The following is a 25451-nucleotide window of genomic DNA, read 5'->3' as shown; positions in this document are numbered from 1 at the left end:
AAACAACATTATAAGAGAGATCAGAAAATAGTGGAATATGGGCCCTTAAATTTATTTCTGGATAAGATGATTGATAGTCAGGCTGTAGCTGTGTTTATGCTAACCTAGACTCCCTCCAGTGTGACAGTGTTGGCAAAAAGGAACATATAACTAATGAGAAAAACATTCAGATAGGTTGAGTCATACGGTTTTGACTTTTTAAAATTTCATTCCTATCTAAAATGAATTGAAGCAAATGGTCTGTGCACTGAAGGCTGTGGTGGATTTGACGTACAAAAAATGAAGAATGTTAGATTAATTTTTGATACAATACTTAGTAATAGCAATGAGTTCTAGTCAGGGGTGGGTAGAGCAGCCAAAAATGTACTCAAGTTAGAATAATCTTACTTCAAAATCACATTACTCAAGTAGAAGTAGTGATTCAAGAACTCTTTCAAACAAGTAAGAAAGTAAACGGGGAAAGTACTACTCAAGTAAGAGTAACTTGAAGAGTAACTGTCAGGATCTCATTTAAAGTTTTGTTGTTTCAGTGTAATCAGCAGAGGTGGGGACTTGAGTCAGACTTGAGGCACTATTTTTAGGACTTGAGACTTGATTTGATAAAATAGACAAAGACTTGGGACTTGACTTAGACTTTAGGCCTGTGACTTGAGAAGACTTGATGCTTCTGCTAAAAATATATTTGTTTTTATAAAATACTTTTCTCTTTACAGATGATAAATGTGGTGCTGAATTTTACAGGAACAAACTGGAACATGTCGCTCCCACTTTTGCTACTTTGGCTGGAACTGAAGTACTGTGATATGGTGTCATCAAATGTACTACAGTAATATACTGTACAATACAATAAAACAGAGGAAATTACCAAAGAACATGATCCTTCCATTTCAGTGCAGACTACTTGACAAAATAAGTGTTATTAAGCACTTTTAAATCTAAATGCTTTCTATTCTGACCATAATAATTCACATTAAGATCTTGTCAAGACATTTAAAAGAAAAATCAGCATTTCTAAAATTCTTATATAAATACTCATATAAAAATATAGCATGATTTTTTAAGTACAATTTAGTTTAAAATTCATATCAATTGCAAAAATATAAGCTATATTTGGTGCTTTGGTTTAAAGACTTAAAATGACTTGAAACTCAAAGCAGACGACTCGGACTTGACTTGGACTTATGGGCCAGTGACTTGAGACTCGACTTGAACTTGCCTGTCTTTCATTTGGGACTTGACACGGACTTGAGGTCAAAGACTTGAGACTTACGCGAGACTTGCAAAACAACGACTTGGTCCCACTTCTAGTAATTAGTAAGTAAGGACAAAACATTACAATGCACAAAATCATTCATCAGTCATTTTCAAAAGATGTACACAGAAAGGAGAAAAAACTAAATCATACCTAAAGGAGCGTCATAAGAAACACAAATGTTCAAATCATGTCATATTGTCAGCATAAATCTATTGTCACTTGTAGACCTACTCACAGTGGGAAGAGAAACTGAAACATTTAGTCAAGTATTGTTACTTCAAAAAAAAAAAAAAATTACATAAGTAGGAGTAAAAGTATACTGCTGGAAAAGTTAAGCTTAAGTTTGTTCAACTCATTAGCTTATCTTATACTTCTGTCTTAGTTTTACTGGACCGATCACACCGCTGGACCATGTAGGAGGAGATTTGGGACGCAGGATATCCAGTGTTTGATTTTTTTATAATGAAAATATTAAAAAACACCACTGTGGTAGATCAGCTTTTATCTCTGTGGTGTAGTTTCAAATGGAGAAGACCAAAGCAACTAACATCTATTAAAGCTTTTTCTTTTGTTTTTACCATGCCCCTGAATTTGGAAATAATTAGCTGAAAAGGTAACACAGCACATTCCTCTGATTGTCGCTCTGCACTTTGTTTTCTAGAAATTGCATTCAAACAAAGCAGCACCAGACGGAAATTCTCTATATAGAAAACAATAACAAAGACATTACGGTTGGACAAACTTTATGTATCACAATATCTTCTATTTTCACTTTCTTTTCAGCTCTCGATTGAGGGTGGACACAGAATTGAACATAGAAATAGAATACATTTTTCTCAATGAGACCTGCTTGTCGCTACGCGAGATTGTTGAATATTTTCACAAAATTCACGCTTTTATCTTGTCACTTTTTGGTATGCCGCAAACCAATCAGCGAGCAACACTGCACATCTGTTCCCTCTCAACACAAAGATCCCAGAGGCCTGAGATCGGATTCATATCAGAATAATGGAGTGTTAGGGGAGGATGAACACTTGCAGACAGTAAAGTATTATTTTGCATCAAAGTAAAGCCACCATTTGTGTGTATGTTTCATCCAGAGTTTCCTAAAATGAGGTTATTGTGCAAACAGTCTTGCAACATACAACCACACACAAACTCAGAATTCTGTCTAAGGCTGTGCAATTAATTGAATTTTGATCGTGATTTCAATTTGCATGTCAAATGATTTCCAAACTTATATAATTGAGCTAAACATAGTTTATTTTGGAATTTTTCAAAAATATAAATCAATATATTTATTATATTTTTTTAAATATAGAGATTGTAGAACAGCTGGATATATAGTTTATTTTGGATACATTTATGTTTTTCTATGCCTTATTTCATGTTCAAAGTATATTTTATTCATTTAATGTTTTATACATCGCAAAACTGCTCTAAGGTACATATTTGTAGCCTATATTTATTTTTAATTTGAAAATGTTGCATAAATTATCAATAACAAAGTGTGGGTTTTTTAGAGAGAAATGCTGAATTAATGCGTTATCCTTTGAATAATCGCGATTTCAATATTGACCATTGATCGTGATAATGATTTTTTCCATAATCGAGCAGCCTTAATTCTGTCCTTTTCCATCTTTTGTGGAAACTTTTAGTATGGATTATTATGTTAGTAAACAGCTGTGAAATAGACAAGACATTGGTACAGACAGGCTTATCACGCAGTAAGTGAAAAATGTAGCCAAGGCAACTACCCACCTTTACACCTCGCTCCACGGAGCAGATGTTCACTTATGGTTAGGATACACAGAGGATACAGACTGCAATAGCTGTTTTTCCCTCAGAAAGTGTCAGATAAAAGCTGCTGTTGGCTCACTGCTTATTGCTACTTTTCACTTATAATGGCACAGTGACTTCACTTGACTGACAGGTGCAAATATCCTGAATTTGAGCTCATTTGAATCAGGGACGATACTGTTGCCGGATATTGGTGCCAGTTCTAAAAAAAAAAATTGCTGGATCGGCTGTCAGCTTCCAAATATCGGTTCTGCAGTTATTTCGTTTGGACCTAAAAATGTACGTAATAAGACTGTTTACTGGTCTGCAAATTTAGACTGAGTTCTTCTTTGATACAGAAAACACCCTGTTCCACCTTGTGATATCATGTCATACAGGAAGTGCTCCTCTGTGTTTTTAAACTCCATACATGTTCTTTAAAATGATTTGGATACTTACAGCCCTGGAATTGCCAATGTCAACTGAGCCAAAGTTAAAAGGTTGAAAACTACCACTACAAGGTGGAACAGAGCATTCTGACAAACTAATACTAAAGTATGACTGTAACAAAACACTCACAACTCCAGGTATAATTTTGATGAGGTAACAACTAGGGCCCGACAAATATATTGACTGATAAGAGCACTTGGAGACATATCGGTTATCATCTTAAATCTTGCCGATATAGGCCGATAGCCCACGTGGGCATGTTATACCTCATTATAAAGCTTAGACTCTCTATATTATGTCAATTTAAACCAATTTTACAGACAGATTAAAGTACTAATATGTGACGCTGCATCAATATTTATTTGCTGAGTAGTTTGTCTGTGTTTGTGACACCGTGCCGCCCCTGAACTCACCCCCAGAGTCATATCTCTCACGTGCGCTTGTTTACGTTACATTACGCTTGTTTTCTCTTCCATTTGCCGACTGTAAAGTGAATATAGTGTCTGTACACACATTACTGGACCTGCATTCATATGTAAATGAGCTGTGACTAGAGGTATGAGTGATTATCATTTACGCATATAATTAATTACCACAGCACACACACATTCACTGCTAAAAGCTGATAGCGGTAATTTACTTACTTTGTTTACAGGATGGAATGTCGTGCAAAAATGCCATTAGGCTTAAACTGTCTTTAAATATGACAGTAAAGAGGCAGAATAACAATAAATGTAGCCTAAACAAACCCAATTTAAAATCCTGTAGAGCCAGACCAGACAGAAGTTTTATAATTAATTGAAGATTTACAGTGAATTTTTACATCACTGAATATATCGGCTTTTATATCGGCTCTCAGCACCTCCAGCTCCCATTTTATTGGTGTCATATCAGATGCAAAAAAATCCATATCTGTCAGGCCCTAGTAACAATATTAGAACATGGCTTAACACTCACAGGATCGACTTTGAGTAATATAGGACCTTTAAAGCTACAGTATCAAAATCAGTATCGGAAGAGAAAAAAACAGTTCATACATCCCTAATTTGAATAAACAACTACCAACAAAACATATCACAGTTCAGGAAGCGCTCCAATCCTTATGTAAAGATGATGAACCAACAGAAATGACTCCATGCTCCCTGTGACTTTGTGGAGTTTAAACTGAGAGACGAATCCAGAGAAGCAATTAACTTGTGTCTGGTAAGCCCACAGCAGAACACATCTCTATCCTTTTGTAATTAGCAGTGTTTGTTAAGATACGCAGTGGTTGCTCTGATTAACGCTCCCTCCATCTCCTTCACTCTTCCTCCCCCCTGCCTTTGCGATGGCTGTTGGAGGACACAAACCATAAATCTGCGCGCAAACAGTAGTAGAAGAAGAAGTCAGAATTGTTGTTTGCGCGTGACAGCCTTCCCGAATTAGAAAAAGTACTGAGCGATAAGAGACAACCAGGGGAAAACAAAGTAATTGGAAGGGTAAGGTTGAGATAAAAAGTACTTAAAGCTTTCACAGGCTTAAAATGAATCAGCGATTGGGTTGAAGTTCATTGGTATGCGACTGGAGCTGATTTAAAATGTAAAAGTTAGTGAAAGTTTGCAAATGAAAGCGATGAGTACAACAGCTTTAAAGCACCCGTATTAGTCTATCTTCTGATCCATGTTATAATGTTGTTTTCTCATCACAAACAGACCTGGAGTTGTGTTTTGTTTCATTCACGCATGTTTAACGCAGAAACTCTGCATATTCAGGCTGAGTTCTTCTCTCAAACAGAAAACACTCTGTTCTGCTCCACTGATTTCAGCCCTGGAATTTCCAATCTCTCCTGAACTAAAGGTAAAAGAAGCTGTTAACTTGAAAACTACCACTACACGACATCACAAGGTGGAACAGAGCATTCTGAGCTTTGGAGATGGATTAGTGACAAAGGCTTACGTGTGTGAATGAAAAAAACAGCAACTCCAGGTATGTTTTTGATGATGTAAAAACATTTTAACATGGCTTTAAGCTCACAAGAGTCATACTTATGTAATATAGGATAGTTCTAGTAAAGGAAAGCTGTTTTCTGTTTGAGAGAGAAAAAAGAACCAAAACAAAACAAAAACAAACTCTTAAACATGTGTGAATGAAACAAGGCATGGAGGTATGGAGTTGGTGTGATTTTAACTTTATCTGCCAATGTGGTATTAAAGGCTTTTAATTATTTTGGAATTTTTGAGTGTCTCAGTTTTTTCAACTTTGTATTTGAGACTGGTCCCAACACTGAAGTAGCCAGGCTCTCTCAAGCGACTAGGTCAGGAATCAGAAAACACTAGACCACAGGTGTCAAACATCCAGCCCTCCAAGACACCCCTGCAATAGACAGTTTGCAAGAACCCCGGAAGTTGTAGACGGCGCACCGGCCAATCAGCGAAGAGCTGTGAAGCCATGACGTACAGCACAACAGTAAACAAAGTGGTCAAGATGGATGGAGACGAAGCCATACATTCTGTGTTGGCAACGATTCCCCAGACCGCGGATTTACAGCCGGAACAAAGAGAATGTTTGGTGAATTTTATCAAGGAGAAAGACGTTATTGCCCTTCTTCCTATGGGATTTGGGAAAACCTTATATAGCTAATATATAATATGATATATTAGCCCCATTAGAGGTGCATTACATACGTCACGACCTAATAGCAGCGATTGGCTAATTAAAAAAAAAAAGTATCCACCTACTGTCAAGCAAACAAATCATAATGCTGCCAGATCAGATGGTTTCCACGAAGTGAAATCAGCTAATGAATCAGGCTAACACTGAAGAGCACCAAAAGGACAATTCTGCTGAATTTCTGTATATCCAAGTAGCACTCCTGCCCCCCAAAGTTTTGCAAACTCCAGGTACCTTTTTAATGAGGAAACAACATTATAATCAAATCAGAAAGTTAAGGAAAGTTTTGTACTAGATAAAGTCTCACTGTAATATTTATGGCCTGTATATACTTCATTATCCCTTTTAGTAATTGGCCTTTTCCTTCAATGTCACGCCAGAACTATGAAGGAGCACAGGGTCACCAATACAATTCTCAGGGATTCTTCTCCAAGCGTTGAGCTGGGATCAAGGGCTAGAGCTCTGAGTGCATTCATGTTTTAGGGTGATGGAAGTTACCATGGAAACCAGCACAGACCGAAGGAGAACACTGGGACAACAACATGGAGAAGAACATGTGATTATATTGATGGGACAATCATAATTATGTCTTTGATCTATACAGCATTTTTTTTGGACACTGAAAGACTCTTTGTATTATAGACGTCACTTCAGTGGTGTTAAAGGGGCATTTTGTAACTTTTTTGGATGAGGGTCCGTCATCTTGTTTCTATGGAGATGTCATTACTCTGCCTGGAATGTTCCACAGTATGACATTAAACAGCTCTACCTTACATTTATTCAATTACAGGTGTTTTTACAGCTCAGAAATACCAAGAAAAAATGGCATTCTGACAGCGAGCGGGGTCTCTCCACAGATCTGACCTGTAACTTAGTCTGCTGTCAATGAAGATAGAAAGGTTTAGGCCCCTCTGAGTTACAACTACCACTTTTTTAATTCTATTGGTGGGGGCAAGAGCCAGCTTTCCCTACTGATTACATTGTACTTTGCCTCAAATATTCAAAAGGTAACGTCACAAATTTTTAGATTTGATCATTTCTATTAGTGACTAGACCCAAGAACTCACTATATTACAACAAAAAAAAAATTATAAGAACAGAATCTTAACAGTGTACATTTTACCTGAGTCCATCTGTATTAAATCTTACTGGCCTGTTGAATGTTGTGATGTCAACTAAAATCCAGCAAGAAAAATAGATTCTCATTTTTTTTCACTTTCCCTATACAGGAGCTGCCCATGGTGCTGAAATAACACAGTAAAGAGAATAGGCAAAACTTTTTTATATGTCAGTGTCATTGTAACTAACACTCACTCACATACCACATTCATGTACAAGGACAAGGTGGGGGAAGTGTCTTGCCTAAGGACACAACAACAGCTTCCACTTGAACCACTGCGGCACCTGGTATTCCCAGCGGTCTCCCATCCAAGTACTAACCAGGCCTGACTTTGCTCAGCTTCTGAAATATGACGAAATCTGGCATTTTTGATTTTCCTTCAGGATTTATAAAGTATCTGTCTATCTATTGGCAAAAGAAGAGTTTTTTCATTTTGTATTTTAGTTTAACATTTAAGTTTTATATCTGTATACGGTATTTATCAAAATTACACCCCCTAATTCATAATTTAATTGTAACAAGAGCCCATATTACACTATTTTCTGATCTATGCTATAATTGTTTCCTCATCACAAACATACCTGGATTTGTGTTTTGTCTTATTCATACGTTTTTAACATACAAACCCTGCATATTTAGGCTGAGTTATTCTCTCAAACAAAAACACTCAATTCATTTTTGTGTAATTTAGGACCTTTAAGCCTGTGCTGCGGCCACTAATTCATGTTTTTCTTTTCTTTAGTGCTGAAACTTATGTCTGGATTAAAAAAAAAGTATTAAAAATGCTTACATGATTATAAAACACTAACAATAATAACACAAGTGAGCCTAAAGCCCCATGTTATTAACTCAATTCTACCTTTTTCAATGCCACCTCAATAACAGTTTCTTTTTCTATCCGTCTTTCCTCCGAATGCAGTCACACTCGGCTGGCTGTAACATTAGCAGCTAATTGCTTTGTTTTATTTTTATTCTGCTGCAGTGGCGATTATGGGATAATTAAGAGAAGAAAGGTTGTGTTCTAAAAAAGTATTTATTTTAGGTTTGCTCGTTTAAAATGTTGCATCAGCTTTTCGAGAGGTCACTCAGGCAAAACTTGTGCTTATAACAATTTCGCCACGCAGTTCCTGAGTTTGCGGACATGCTTTTTAAGGCTGTGAAATGCCCTGACTCTGTTTTTCATCTTAAAAGTGCAAAAGAGCAGATTCTCACATTAGTTTTAATTGGGCTCATTCCTCCTCTGTCTCCCTCTGTCCACAGCGCTGCAATAACTGCCACAGGTGCTGCGTAATTAAAAAGCCCTTATCAGATCTGTGTAATAAGGAATCATTGTGATCATGTTTTCAAGCACGAAGCATAAACTATTCAAATAAAATGACTTGTAATTGAATAATGTGACGCTGCAAATTTTCAGGATGTTTTTGAGCAGGTTTATATAATATTTGCATTTCTATTAACCAAGTTATTCACCGCTATGAATTTAAAAAGTCTCTGTGCACAATTTTCAGAACTGACACCAACTAGTATGCTAACAGCGTACCTCTCTGCTTCAGGATGATAAAACACTATGTACTGGCTTGACTATGTCTCAAAGCTAATATAATTTTCTTTTATGAAAACTTGAATTACAAAACAAACAAGCAATTCAAATTTGAAGGTGCACTATGTAAGTTATTGGTTGGAGCTCCGTTATCTGCTTGTTTTTATGAAAATTTCACTGCTCTGCCTGAAATGTTCCACAGTTTGGCATTAAACAACTAGAGCACAGTAAAAAGTACTAGTACTTCACAGAGATTTTGAGTTCTTATAAAGCTTCACTTGTAGACATTTTGGTACAGATTTGTGCTCAATTTTGTTTGTGTTCTTTTAAAGCTGTTTTTATTTGTATATTTCTGTCGCTCAAACTATGAACTTGATGAAAGTCCTTCAGACTTTTCAGCAGGTCTCAAATAATAATAAAAAAATACTTCAATCCAATCCAATCCACTTGCTGCACAGACAAATTAATACAGTAAAAGACAGTAAGTAAATAAATCATAAATAAAAACAAATACATAAAAAGTGTTAAAATGCATAAAGCTAAAAATGATTTAAAATACTTTTCATTCCAGTTCAAAAATGTAGTAGAGTAGAAAGTATAGATTCCTGCTCTCAAGTGTAGTGAAATGAAAGTATTACGTATCTACTTTAAAATGTACTTAAGTAAAGTACAGATACCTTTAACATGACCTTTTAAAGGCCCTACTAATATTATACGAAACTGACTCTTGAGAGCTTTAAGGGAGATTGGAAATGGCAAGATCAGAAAATAGGCAATAAGTAATAAAATCTCACCTTTAACATAACTTCCCTTTAATTTGAACTCTGTAAACCCACTTCTAGTGACACTAACTATTTATTTATTTCCCTAACCCTTTTCTATTGGATGCAAACTTTTCCATGTGCTGAATTTTGTCTACTAGTTCAGTTTTTGTCTGTTTAAAACTGTTTTTATTTGTATATTTGTGTTGCTCAAACTATAAACTTGATGAAAGTCCTTCAGACTTTTCAGCAGGTCTCAAATAATAGTAAAAAAACATACTTCAATCCAATCCAATCCACTTTATTTATATAGCACATTTTTATAAATATGAGAGTTTCCAAAGTGGTGCCCAGACAAATGAATACAATAAAAGACAGTAAAACACAAATAAAAACAATAAATAAAGAGTGTTAAAATGCAAAAAGCTAAAAATTATTGCTTTTACTTATAGATTCCTGCTCTCAAGTGTAGTGAAGTGAAAGTATTCAGTATCCACTTTAAAATGTACTTTCCCTTTAAGGCCCTACTGATGATAAATTATAAGTATTAAAATCTCACCTTTGACACAACTTCCCTTTAATTTGAGCTCCGTAAACCCTCTTCCAGTGACACTATTTTTGTATGTCCTAACCCTTTTCTATTAGATGCAAACTTCTCCATGTGCTGAATTTTGTCCAGTAGTTCAGTTTTTGTCTTTTTAAAACAGTTTTTATTTGTATATTTTTGTAGCTCAAACTAAGAACTTGATGAAAGTTGTTCAGACTTTTCAGCAGGTCTCAAATAATAGTACAAAATACTTCAATCCAATTCAATCAAATCCACTTTATTTATATGGCACATTTTATGAACATGAGAGTTTCCAAAGTGCTGCACAGACAAATTAATACAATAAAAGACAGTAAATCATAAATAAAAACAATAAATAAAAAGTGTTAAAATGCAAAAAGATAAAAATGTTTACTTTCACTTAGTTCCAAAATGTGGTGAAGTAGAAAGTACATATTCCTGCTCTCAAGTTTAATGAAGTGAAAGTATTAGATATCCAATTTAATATGTACTTTAGTAAAGTACAGATACCTTTAATAGAACTTTCCCATAAAAGCCCTACTAGTATATTACATAAAACTGACTCTGGTGAGCTCTAAGAGAGATCGGAAATGGCAAGATCCGTAATAAAATCTGATCTTTGACACAACTTCCCTTTAATTTGAGCTCTGTAAACCCGTTTCTAGTGACATTGACTATTTGTGTATTTCCTAACCCTTTTCTATTGGATGCAAACTTCTTCATATTCCCTCTTCTTCTTCCTCTTGCATCTCTGTGAGGAAAATTAAAGTGCTTGTGGCCCATAATCCAATTTGGACTCCCCCCTCCGCGCGTCGTGAGCTGTCTGTGATTGCTTTAGGGAGCAATGGAGGGCCAATATTAAAAATCTGCGCCGTATTATTGCGATTGTACGCTGCCACGCTAAAACCTCTAAGACTCTGGGACCTTCGTAAGTGCTCTCCTGGCAGCTTGTGTTGCTCAGAAGATACACAATTCAATTAAATTCAGAAAGCAACAACAGCCAATTAGAATAAGGCATGACAATGTAGAAATGAGGTCCCTGGATGTTACACGCACTACTTTTTACTCCCAGATGTAGCGGTGCTGTTGTGTAACTGACTGTGGTTATTTTTAGTGTCTTTAAATGTCAGACGCAGGGCCATACCTTTAAATGTTTCACTATTGATTTGTGAAGTCTAGACGAGTTGATCTGGACGAGCAATACAGGTCAGTGTGTGATACTGGTACAGGGGACGTAATGATCCAATTGTAATTAAGACACACATGTTTTGGTATTTTGTTTTTGTCTTAAATAAAACTCTTTGGTTACTGGATGTGAAGTGTGTGTCTTGCCCAAGGACACAAAAAGGACACAGTGTGGCCAAATCTCCTTCTCCAAGCCTAATCTCATCAGATCTCAGAAACTAAGCGGGGCTGGGCCTGGTTAGTACTTGGATGGGAAACCGATGGGAATACGAGGTGCAACACCGGAGCGCCAGAGGCCGAACTGATGTTGTGTCATTAGGCAAGGTACTTCGCCCACATTGCCTGGTATGACAGTGGTGTGTGAGTATTGGTGATGACAGTAATGCATTATTGGTAGTAGCCAGAATAAAACTGCCAGACTTCAATAAAACCAGATGAGACACTGTCGCTTCTATTACTGCACATCATGTTGGGTTGCATCACAATAATTTTTTCATTTAGTTGACGTAGGCTGAAATGTTAAAAGTAGATTTTTAAGTGTGGTCCAGTTGGATGTTAGTGACTTACAGCAGAGGTGGGGACTCAGGTCAGACTTGAGTCACTATTTTGAGGACTTGAGACTAAGACTTGGGACTCAGACTTGAGCCCTGTGACTTGAGAAGACTTTTCTCTTTACAGTTGATAAATGTGGTCATTTTACAGGGACAAACTGAACATGTCGCTCCCACTTCTCTGTTACTTTGGATGGAACTGAAGTACTGTGATATGGTATACTCAAATGTACTACAGAATATACAGTACAATACAGCAAAAAGAACAGATCTACATAGAACATGATCCTTCCATTTCAGTGCAGACTACATGAAAAAATAACTTAGTAAGCACTTTTAAAGCTTAATTCTTTCTGTTCTACAACTTTATATAAATACTCATGTAAATATCATGTAAATATACCATGACTTTTTACAATTTAGCCTAAAAATCATATATACTGTAAAAATCTAAGCTATATTTGGTACTTTGACTTGAAAAGTGCAAAGCAAACGACTTGGACTTGATTTGGACTTATGGACCAGATTTGAGACTTGACTTGAACTTGCCTGTATTTGACTTGGGACTTGACACAGACATGAGGTCAAAGATTTGAGACTTACTTGAGACTTGCAAAACAAGGACTTGGTCCCTTCTCTAACTTACAGCCATGAAACCTGGTGAAATTTGTGGATTAAATTAAGCATAATCATGTTCAGTAATCAGAAACATAGGAAATATAGTCTAATGGTCAGTAAGAGTACATTCTTCTTATAATTCCATTTACATGAATGATCCAAGCTTTAATAAAGAGAAAGAATGAAATGTCCTCAGAAAACATGTATTGAAGTAGTTTTATAAGGAAAGAGAAAGTGGACTGTATTGAGTTGTGCCTTGACACGAGTGGAGGAGGGAGGACTGATGTACAGTGAGCTGTCAGACCCTTTGAGCTGTATAAAATAACAATGGATCTTGTTTTTGGATTTTTCTCACTCCTTCAGAAGCTTCACAAACACATACACTTTAGACATTGAACTGTTGTGGTGTTGTGTGTGTGTCTGTCTCATTCAGGACACAAGACAGAAACAACAAATGTATCAACAATAAGTATTGTGATTAAAGGCCACTGTAGATTAGACAATCTATGTTTTTATTTATCGATCTTTTAAATATACACAACAAACATTTTATAACTGAATGGTGTAATCATTTTAATCATGGTAGAACTTTGTTTAAAGCACAGCCTTAATGTGTGTATAAACCTGTCCAACTACTTGCATTGTGCTCTACAGAGAAACATAATTAAACAATTAGGTTATAGTTGAGGCAGTGAATACTTAAGTATTAAGAAATCATATAGTATTTGTAAAAATACTTCAAGTGAAGATTATGAACCATATATATATTCAGTTCTGCTTAAAGGACTCATAAAACGCATGTTTCAAACTAATAATAAAGGATAACTCAAACATGTGTAAGTGAAACAAAACTCCAGGTATTCTGCTTAATATAAGACCTTCACCTTACCTGAAGGCTCCTTATTACCCCTCCTCCTTCCAGTAAGAGCAGCAAGATAATGCAGGTGGAACCAACTGTCAGACTAATTTGTTCCCACCAGGAAGGTTAAAAATGACAGACACCCATTCATCCCATTCATGGATCTATTAAAATAACTGGATACAGTATTGCTGCTTGTAGCTGCCTCGAGTTGACGTAGTGGACACTCACTGGTACTACAGCGGAAAAAATCCCATGGACCGAGAGAAGATTTTTTTCATAGAGCGCAATGTAATCACAAACTGCTCGTGTTCAGCTGACAGGGCACCTACAACTTTCAAAAATGTCGGATTTTGTGGTGATTTTTACCTATTTTTAGATCATACACTTTTTCTCAGCTCAAAATCCTTCAGTTGTCTTAACAAACGCTTTATAATCATTAGCTCCGCTCTGCTCCGCTCTAGCTCCTCTCGCTCTGATTGGTCAAAGCGTTCACGTGATACATGAACCCGCGCACCGTGCGTGCTTTCGCGTGTGCCCGCGGGAGAAAAGAGCACTACTGCGCATGCTCGGTCGGCCCACAGCCACCGGAAGTACCTCGCCGGGCTAGGCTAATCTGGGATCATGCGCCATTGAGCTCGGCCCATTGACTTGAATGGGCGGCCATTTTGGAACCTGGGGGCTTGATCCCATTTGATAATTTGAAAAGCATCTCAGTGCTAGTAGGATAAGCTGCACACTCTGAAACAGCCAAACTATTGAACTGAACAGAGAGGAATATTACACAAGAGGAATATTTGAAACCTTTGGGCAAAATTAGCCTTTCTACAAACCTGACCGACGGCCGCTAAGATCTAACTGTGCAGTTGTTTGGGCTAAACTCGGAACTTTAACTCACTCTGTGCTCATTGCCTTAGTTAGCACTAACAAATGGTCTTTTTTGCTAATATAATATAATATTATGTAACATGTATGAAAATACATTGGTTCTATTTTGCTTAAAGGCTGCACATGGTTTTGGTGAACTTCTGTTTAGCTTCTGTTTGAAGAGCAGCTCCTCTTGATTTAAGTCAGTGATTTAAGACTAATTTATTTGTACTGGGTAATTAAAGGTACTAAATGTGCTAAATTCATTGTGTTATTTAGTGGATAAAAACTATTAAAAAGTAACTTTGAGAACAAAGTAAATGCATAAGTTAATTGGAAAGTTATTTGCTTAAACTTTAATTACAAATCATGTGCTAAAATATAATTTAAAACACTGGAGTCTAAACTTGATGACAAATTAATTCTCAAGTATGTATTACAATTCTTCAGTCAGTGAGCTCCAAATTCATGATATATATTTGAGTTAATACATTAACGTTTGTTATGTTAAAATGTTTAAACAATTTTTTTGTTATGCTTAAAAATGCATGTGAAAGTTCGTGGTTTAGTTTGTTGTTTTTGTTTTTTAAATGTTGTGCTTTATGTACGTTCTATTACTTAAATCATGTAAAGATCTATTTGTAATATATTAACATTTGAGTTTGTATTTCTTCTTGTTTTGAGGTTATTTAGCTGCAATGACCCAACCTATGAATAAAAAGAATAAAAAATGAACTGAAGTCTGATAGTAGAATGCTAATTCTTTAAGTTTGAGACCTGCACTGTAAAATAAACTCAACAATACTTTGCAGAGATCTGGGTTTGGACTCTTGCTTTCACTGGGCATTTTTCCATTACAAATGCTTTTCTCAATGGAGATATTATTCCTTTGTCTGGAATTTTCACAGTATGGTATTAAACCTTTCAATCTTCATGGAGACCAAACCAGTCCAAGTTATAAGTCAGATCTGTGCAGTGGCAACCGCGCTCACAGTCAGACTGCCTGTTTCACTTGGTATTTTGAGCTATAAAACCACCCGTAATTGAATAAATGTTAAGTACACCTGCTTAATGTCACACTGTGCAACATTCCAGGCAGAGCAATGACGTATCCATAGAAACAAGCAGGTGATGAACCCCTAATCAAAAAGTTACACAGTGCACCTTTAAATCTCTACTAAAAACACACCTTTTCTCATTGCCATTTGATACAAGTTAGAGACACATCCCGGTTTCATATTATACTGTATTTGTTGTTTATTTTTTAATCTTTTAATTTGATAAGCTTTGGCAGTTTCAAATGTACTTCATAAATAAAGTTAATTTGATTTGTTATAGAATACTGTATCTGTGTGTGTAACCAATCCTCCAGCATAGGATCCTGCCGTATATTCCCTATCTGCTGGAACATAAGACCAGTTGCATATTAACTCCCTCCTCACAATGGAATTAATGCAATCATTCATTTATTATTCATGGCTCCTCTTACATTATTCTTACCACCGGGGGACGCCATCTTGTTCACCGGCACCGACAAAGCATGACCTTGTGAAAAAGAACAGGGAAATTCCCATTAAGATTTAACACCAATTATGGTTTGAAATAGCGCCCGTATATTGGTAAGGACTAGCCGTCAGCGGGCGCAAAGTCGTCTGGAATTATGGGATTTATGGAGAAAAGGAGGAGAGCAGAGGCTTCTCTTCAGACCGCAGATAATTTTTCATGTTTGCTAATGTAAATCGAGCTGTCCGAGATTATTACAATTGGAAAGGAGGCGTATATTTCTGTGCGCTCAAATTTGCATTCATTTCGAGAATTGGATAAAAGTGATATCTGGTGGTAACCGATGGCGACACCTGTGATTGTCAAACTTTTCACATCCAGGTGAGAGAAGGTTCAGTTGTGCAAATCTGTATTCAGTGTTTATTCATCCTTCACTGTTGCTGGGGTAACTTTTTCTGGTTGGTTAATTGGCAAATTTCATATTAGGGGTGTGCAAAAATATCGTAATATCAATATATCGTGATGCTAAATTGTGTGATACAGTAGTGTTATCGTGGTCTGCTGTATCGATATACCACTAAGAGCATTTTTTGATATCTGTAGCAGTTCTTTTTTTGTGACTGTGCCAACATTTTGTTGCTTACTTAGTGGAAGGAAACTTGTTTATGCAATACACTTGACATATTCACTGCTTCGATGATTAAAATAGATTCATATGTAACTTTGTATTGTATTGAATCGCGAGGGACCCTGTGAATCCCTAGCCAGGCTGGGGCCAACTAGTGCCTCCTCTCAATTTCATTTCTCTCCAGCGACTAGGTCAGGAATCTGAATAGACTAAACAGTTCTGCAAAAACCCCGGAAGTGCGAGTTTGGGCACCAGCCAATCAGCACAGAGCCATATATTTTGCGTTGACAACAATTCCTGAAATTGAGAATTTAAGGCTGGAATGAAGAGAATGTTTGGTGAATTTTATCAAAGAGAAAGACTTTATTGCCCTTCGTCCTACAGGATTTTGGAAAAGCTTAATATACCAGTTAGCCCCTTTAGCGGCGCATTACATACATCACGACCAAATAGCAGCAATTGGTTAAATAAAAATAAGTACCCACCTACTGTCGAGCAAACAAATCCTAACGCTGCAAGGTTAGATAGTTTCCACGAAGTGAAACCGGCTGATGAATCAGGCTAGTGAATCCCAGCCCGACATCATATGACACCAGTGAAAGGATGACATTTTCTCAGACCTGTGTGTCCAAAGTTCCATTATGGGACAGTGTGTGTAAACTCATGATTTGGAATTAAAATAAATTAAACTTCTACTTAGAAGTAAAACACAGACTGATGTAGACCTGGTTTGGTCCTTTTCTAGTCCTGGCCTGGATACGTTCACAATCACACATTCATCCCATCAAATTTGGGACTTAATCTGAAAGGAAATGTGGTCTAGGCAAGGACTAGAATAAGACCAATACCAAACCAAGTCCAGGACTAAATTTGGCTCTATTTAGGACCAAAGATCAACAAGTGTGAACGCAGCCTAAATCTGTTGTAGTCCTGGTTTAGTTCCAGTTTTGCAGTTCATGTGTATGTGAATACCATTTTTCAACTACTGGATTGGCACTAGTCACTGAGACTGTCAATAAGAATTTAAAGCAAATGAATAAGAAAAGTCTAAATCTGAAATGTATGTTTTGCTAAAGAATTGGGGCTGTGTTTGATTCACTTTTTAATATCAGTTTGTTTATTGCAGTGCGCTGCTCTGTGTAGGCCCTCTGCTCCGAATGTCCTGATGCATAAAATTACCAACCGTTTTGTATCAGCGCCACCCACCTCACAGCCAACCACTGTACCACATCTAATCACCCAAGTGTCAGACCATAAAACCCAATACAACCCAGTATTAAACAACACATATTATACACACATACACACCATATACACATATTATACAAAACTTTTTTGAACTTGTAACCATGTTATTATATTGTTCCCTCATCAAAAACATACCAGGATTTGTCCTTTATGTCCTTTATGCTGGTTTCAGTAATCCTCTGTAAAAAGTCCTTTGTCTCTGAGCCCCAAACGCTCATTTGAAATTTCACGTCACAGATGGGAGGCTTGCACAGTCTTAAGCAATTATTTGAACATGTCCAAACATGTTTGTCATTTCCTAGTTTAATTGTTTATGCTGTGGCCAAAGCCAAAATAATGAATAAATAAGCATGAATAATAATAAATACATTTAGAACTGCACTCACACCAAAACACTGCATAATACTGCAAACCACAACCTCAGAATCCCGCAAAGCACCAGTTGCACATCCACTTTGAGAACTCCAGTAGCCTAAAATGACTAACTTTGCAGCATAATGAAATAAATCCCTCTCCAATCCTTACAGGAGTCTTCTCTGTGATAAGCAGCTTCATGTCTGACAGATGAAGCTCATAAGTGTGTGTCAGGAGCGGTTCATCTGAGCTCTACATAATGTGAAGCTGCTCCTGCTGATGGCCCATTGTTGAGGATAGGTTCAGAGCGGGGCCTGTGTTCTCTCCAAACAGGGGCACCGCAGTAATTGGGGTTAATTTGTATTTGTGAATGGCTCCGTGCAGGTGGGGGACTGCCTCTCTCTGTCTCTGTCTGTGGCTTACATTGAATTAATGTCACATATATCTCATTGACTTTTAAAATGTATTGTGGATCTGTCAAGCTTATGTAAAAAACGTCGGTCTGAAATGTTTCTTTATCTGGCCCTCTGTGAAAAATTTGGACACTGCTACTTTAAACTATTTGTTGTAGTCTCACATAACGCCTCTAGATGGTATCTATGTTACTGCTGTCTGATAGTGAGCCAGTTTTAGTCTGACAGAAGACTATAGAGCGTAGCTGAGCCTGAACAAAGTCTAGGAGAAGGGGACCAGGATCAGAAAAAAAAAAAAGCAACAACAGCATTAAATAAACTTGCAGATGGTAGCTTTAAAATAATTGTTACGGTTTTGTACTTGTCTCCAAGGCAAGGCAAGTGTATTTATATATAGCACAATTCGTACACAAAGTAATTCAAAGTGCTTTACAGAATAAGAAAGACATTAAAATCGCCATAAAAAAGAAGAGTGTCGAATAAAAACCTTTCAGCCTTTTGAGCCAGGATTTAACTCTAGCACCAGTGTAGTAGGTGTTGAATAATTATAGTGTTTGATATAAACTCATTTAGCTATTTACATTCAACAATAGATGTCTTTTTTAGTAGATGAAAGAAGTTACTACCTAAATACCTCACGGTTAACACCAACTGTGTAAAAAAAAAAAAAGAGATTGAAATCATTCTGGAAATATTTATATGCATCTCCAGTCTTGTTACCTGTGGCGAAAATATTGTGCGACATAGAATAATAGCTGTGGTTATAGATGCAGTGATACAAAGTACTTAATTCAGCAAATTATCATCCATTACACGCGGCCACTCCGAGACAGGGGAGTCCATTTGTCCTGCATTTACAACAGGCTATTAAACAGAATAGGAAAGAACTCTAAAGATGGTGTTAACTGTGGTACTTTGCCTGTCATGATAACTAAATCTGAAGTATGATAGAATGCTGAATGGGGTGTGCAGAAATATCATAATGTCAATATATCGTATTGTTTAATGTGATGATACAGTATTGATAATTTTTGGTCTATTTTACAAAATTATTTAGTTACAGCGCTACAGTTTTGTTGCTTGTTTAGTGAAAAAAAACTCAATTATGCGACACATTTGACATTTTCATTGTTTTGATTATTAAAATGTTCGTGTTTCATATGAACTTTGCATAAGAAGTGGTTTACAAACACTTTTAGTATCACAGACATGATTTAGCCTTTATTTTTTATTGAACCATATCGAATTGATTTGAAATATACTGTATCGACATAAAGTGCATTGTATCGAGATATGTGTTGTATTGTGGCCAATGTATCGACGTATGTATCGTATCGGCAACTTCTTAATGATACCCAACCCTAATTCTAAAGTACATATGTATATAATAAATGACAATATTAAAACCAAAACATAAAGCAAAATTACCCCACAAAAATTCTCAATCTACAATATAGTTAAAAAACACATACTGCAATAAATAAATTACAGAATACAACAATTAAAATTAAAGGTGCATTGTGTTTCTGGTGGAGGGTCTGTCACCTTCTTCTTTCTTCAAATATTGTTTGATATAAAACCGTCCATGGCACAAAAAGGTTGGGAACCACTGTTCTAAATAACATTGGCAATATTATCAACATTTTGGTAATCTGCCCACCTGTAATCATCAGAATGCTTTAAAATCCCTCTGAGTTCAAAACTGCAATGTGTGTCTGTATTTTATGTTTACCTTTTATTTAACCAGGAAGTCCCATTTAGATTGAGAATATGTTTTCAAAAGAGAAAGGAAAAAAAAAAGAAGAAAATATAATATCTCAGTGGCTTTTCAGTGCTTGACTAGTGCCCGCTCTATCCACAGATATGAGATCCGAGACACTCACATGGTGGAGGAGAACGTGCTGCAGGTTCTGAAGGAGCGCGCCGACTTTGACAACTACAAGCCCCGCCCCTTTAACATGCGCGAGTTCTACGACCGCACGGGCCACGACATCAAGGACATGCTGCTGTCCTGCTACTTCAGAGGAACCGAGTGCAACGCCGAGGACTTCAAAGTGGTGAGTGCTTCAAAGTTTGATGTGGGGGATGATGCGTTGGTGTAATGCTTTGTGGTTGGGTTTGCAGGTTGTGGATGTTTTGAGGCGATGTCTGTTCTTGTCTCTTATAATACCGACATTTTAAACAATTTAAATACTAAGGATTCGGCTTGTTTAGTCAGTACTTGAAAATGTCAGGTTCAACATTTGTGCATTTACTTTTGGATATTTTATGATAAAATACAATATGATCAAAAGGGAAATCTGGCCCTTGCCCCCATTGGTTACATGCTGCCATTCCGACATACCGACACTCCAATATTGACGTCTAATTGTCGGAGTGGCAGCATTTCCATTTTTTATCAAACGTCCCTGCACTCCGACATTTTTTTTTCCTTGGTCAGAGCAGTTTTAACATTCAACATTCCGCCATTCCAAGGTCATTCATATGGTCATTATTAAGTTGCAGTTGGCGCTTTTTTCAGGATAATATTTTCACGGACTGGTGGCATCGGAGGAAACACAGTCATGGCATGGTTTAGTCCTGGTTTAGTCCTGGTTAATCCTGTTTTAGTCCTGGTTTAGACGTGGTTTAGCCCTGGTTAAGTCCTGATTAAGTCCTGGTTTAGACCTGGTTTAGACCGGTTTAGACTGAGTTTAGACCTGATTTAGACCTGGTTTAGAACGGGTTTAGACCGGGTTTAGTTCTGATTTAGACCTGGTTTAGTCCTGGTTAAATCCTGTTTTCGTTCTGGTCTAGTCCTGCCTTAGTTCTGACTGAGTTTAGACCAGGTTAGTTTTGATTTAGACCTGGTTTATTTCTGGTTAAATCCTGTTTTAGTCCTGGTTTAGTCCTGGATTTAGACCTGGTTTAGTCCTGATTTAGACCTGGTTTAGTCCTTGATTAAACCCTGTTTTAGTCCTGGTTTAGACTGGTTTAGACCTGGTTTAGACCTGGTTTAATCCTGGTTTAGTCCTGGTTAAGTCCTGTCTTAGTTCTGGTTTAGACATGGTTTAGACCTGGTTTAGACCTGGTTTAGTCCTGGTTTAGACATGGTTTAGAGGTGCGGTCCATGCAGTGCAAATACAAGGCAAAAAAGATGACGCTCCAAACTATGAGTAGGTTGTCAGAATGGCGACATAAAAGGTGTCGGAATGGAGGGTTGTCAGAATGAGGGAATGTCGAGGTGGGGGTCTGTCGGAATAAGGGTTGTACCTCTCCCCCATTTGAGACGCTGAAAACACCTATACTGATTTTGATACCACTATGACAATGAAAAATACTAAACTATAGACCAGGATGACCTCTTATTGGTATGAAAATATCCTAAGGTTCTTCTATCCATTTCAGCGATGGCATCACAAAAAAGTTCAGATGTTTAAGCCAAGAGAAAGACTAATTTCTCATAGTCATTCTTTTTTTTGTTGTATAAGCTCAATATAATTCTAAACTATTCAGAAAGGATAAAATTTTGCCCTGTATATGTGATTCTTTTTAGTATAGCTTCTTGCTCAGAGGAGTATATCTAGTTTCAATACTATTTTATTTTTAATACATTTGCCAATCCTCATCTGCTGTGGGTTCAGTTGAGTGAGTTTTGATACAGAAAGTGAAATATACATCCTCATTAAAAGGGACCACGGCATTTTTAAACTTGATAGTGGTACCGGTTCCAGGCCAGTGTCTGTGGAGCAACTTTCAGAATGCTCTTTGCTTCATGACCGTGCACCAACCTTTAATACAGCCAAGGGAAATTGTACTGAACATGAACAGCAATCTGAAAATGACTAATTATTGTTCTGTCACAAATGATTTCAGGGCGTAATTTGGAGAAAATAGTAGCACAATTATGATTGGAAGCATTAATAAATTAAACAAAATTTTCCCTACTGTAATTTCTTTTCACATTTGGTCTACGAACTATAGAGTTGATTTATCAGGACTTAAAATACGATATAAAACATGAAGAGGAGCATGCCAGGCTCAAACGTTAACACATATATACGTTCACCGCTTTGCTTTAAAGGTTCAATATGTAACTTTTCTGGTGGAGGTGGTACCTGCCTACCTCCATGGAGATATTATTGCTTTGTTTGGAATGTTTCACAGTATGGTATTAAATCTTTCTTATCTTAAATCCAAACCAGACCAAGTTACAGGTCAGATCTATGGAGAGGCAACTCCACTCTATCAGAATGTCTGTTTTTCCAGATATTTTTGAGCTATAAAATATAAAAATATAAAAATATAAAATAGGGCTGCTTGATTTTCACAATTATTCTGGTCTATATTGAAATCCTGATTATTCTAACTATTATTTTTTTTGTTACATGAAGCATTTATTCAGCATTTCTCTCTCAAACGCAAAATAAATATAGGCTAGAAATATGTACCTGTATAATGTATAAAACATAAAATGAATAAAATATACTTTGAACATTAAATAAGGCATAGAAAAACATAAATGTATCCAAAATAAACTATATATTCAGCTCTTCTACAAGCTCTACACTTAAAAAAATAAAATAAATATACTTAAATATCCCAAAATAAACATTGTTAAGCTTAAATCGTTTCAACTCGATTATATAAGTTTGAAGATCGTTTGACACACAAATTGAAATCGCGATCAAAATTCAATTAATTCCACAGCCTTACTATAAAAGAACCTGTAATTGAATACATGTAAGGTAGAGCTGTTTTAATGTATATTGTGGCACAACATATTTGCATTTTTGTACTTTATACACACTCTGACTAATGTTACGCAAAAGCAGCTGTACTTTCTTTGCATAATTCCTCAGATTTCAATTGGAAGCACCATACGTTTTTGCATTCACTGCTACTTTGCTTGTTTTTCTCAGCTAGAGCTTGCTTTGGGACATTGCCCGGGAGCCTTGTTGTCATCTGTTGCTCATATAGTTATTACTTGCAGCCCGTGTGACCTCCAAGCCTGTTCGCAGCTTCATCAGATTGAAGCACTGATAGAGAAGTGACCCCCTGACCCCATTGTGGAGGCATTGTGCGAAAAAAGCAGAAATTATGGTTAGAGATATGGCAACAAGAAGTGAAACGCTATCTATTTTTGGTCCAATTAGAAGAATTTAGTCTCTCGCTGAATGCTGTAGAAGATGCGTGGTGTATTTATGAGACTGACATTTAACCCACTTGGAAAATAAACCAAAACAAAAAAAAACATTGCAGGCGTTTGATATAATTGATTTAAAAGATTGTGCGAAATAATTACTTTTTTTTTTGCCTTCCCAAGACTGCATAGCGTTCTATAATATCAATATGCAAAGGTAAATGACACAATGATTGACAGCTTCACCTGCTGCCTGCTATTGGAAAAACGATTAAGTCAAGCATTGTGTGTGTCCTATGCCAAAATGCTAACAGTGCAGATCAGCAATTTAAAATAACGGCGCTTGGCAAATCCAGACCTTTATCTCTCTCTGTATTTTTTATGCAGAGTGTTATCAGAACCGAACGTGTGTGTGCAATCGGATTTGTTTTTTCAGTGATGCATGTGAAACAAAGGAGCACAAAACAAAATCACCTTTCTCTCCCTTCAAAGTTTACTGCTTCACCCACTGGTTCTGCAGAAATCTGTGTCAGTCCCTGTGTTACGTTTTTTCTCCTTTATTTTTTCCTCATAATCAGCCGTATTTGTTTTGATAAGAATGGACCATGCGTGTCTCTGACTGGCCAATCCATCTGTCAATCATGCCCACTTGAACTTAGGAAGATTCAGTGGGGACCAGACTCATATCTTTGTAGTATTTTATAGTAAGAAGTGTGTACATCAATTTTGTTTTTGTACTATGAATTGCAATCTATATATGGTTTACACTTGCTGGTATTATATTTTTACAGACTACATCTCAATTTTGCACTCAATCAATTCTCTGCATATTTTCTTCATTTTACCCAACCTTTATCCCAAACATACACAACCTGCATACCTTTGAATACCCTCCCATGCCTTGCTATAATCTAGCTGTTTTATCGTACAAGGCCATTTTAAATTGAAAATCCATTGGCCTGTGTGCATCCTGTGTCCTCTCTATAGCCCTGCCTTATCTCCCCAGCTGCCCATTAAAGTGTATGGCACTGCAGCGGGCTATAGCGTACATGGTTTAACCCTCTAATGTGCTGAGGTACCCACATTTTCTGCTGTTATCCGTGCTGGTGCCAGGTGGCAGGTCTGGGGGCATAGCTGTTCCGTGGCACTGCATTGGACAGGGATGAAATAGTGAATCAGAAAGGGGCTAATGGTGTGGAAAGAGGTCTGGGTGAGATACAAGGCTGTAGTGAGGGCACACAGGCAGAGCAACTGTGAATAACACTGTGGGAGGGGATCTCTCTACTACTGTAGTAGTAGCAGCTGTAGTAATTAGTTGTGGGTGGTATGCCAAAAAAAATCTACATTTTTTTTTGACCCAGATCACAATTTTGATGTAACCACGCTTCCTACATTTAGTATTTATATTGAAGAGGTGACTTTATTTAACCTTGCACTGCAACATGGATTCTCTTGATATTTATGAGTTCACAAACTCACTAGAATCCATCTTGGAGTGCCCGCTGTGCAGTTAATTGGATGGGCGACCAGGTGGGTGACCAAGCACTGAGGTTTATGCGGAAGCTAAAGGTGAAGCGTCCAAATGAACCAAAACAAACATACTATTTTAATGTCAATACAGACTATTTAGTTTGTGAAAAACATGCAGAAGTTAAGCTCCTTGTACTCTTGTGGACAGATGTCAGTACTTTTTTCTCAGCTGGATGTTCTGCTGTTGTGACGCTTCGAATAATCAGATTCAAATGTTCGTCACTTTTTCCAATTGCTTTCAGGGAGCGCCATCGATTGATAATGTGTAGAAGTCACTTCAGAGTGACACACATATCAATCTGGCATGAGTCAAGTGAATATATTGCTGCTCTTGGGAGGAAAATGAGACCACTCAGTGCTGATTGCATCCAAGTATTGTATTGACTGAGAAACAGGAAGTGCACTGTTAGCATGCTGGTTGTTTTAAGCCTCTGGAAATTGTGAAGAGTGT

General features: G+C 36.9%; 1 protein-coding gene across 1 annotated transcript in view; it reads left to right on the top strand.

The window, feature by feature from the left end:
• LOC110173771 (acid-sensing ion channel 1-like) overlaps positions 1-25451 on the top strand; it is a 257546-nt gene that overhangs the window by 13853 nt on the left and 218242 nt on the right. Inside the window, exon 2 of the mRNA XM_055160809.1 lies at positions 20210-20405. Within this exon, the coding sequence (XP_055016784.1) occupies positions 20210-20405 (196 nt within the window). The remainder of the gene's footprint in view (positions 1-20209; positions 20406-25451) is intronic.

Source organism: Boleophthalmus pectinirostris, unplaced genomic scaffold, assembly GCF_026225935.1.
Source record: "Boleophthalmus pectinirostris isolate CB_2022bp ecotype Guang Dong unplaced genomic scaffold, ASM2622593v1 HiC_scaffold_3, whole genome shotgun sequence".
NCBI lineage: Eukaryota > Metazoa > Chordata > Actinopteri > Gobiiformes > Gobiidae > Boleophthalmus > Boleophthalmus pectinirostris.
This window is presented reverse-complemented; position numbering and strand designations above follow the sequence as displayed.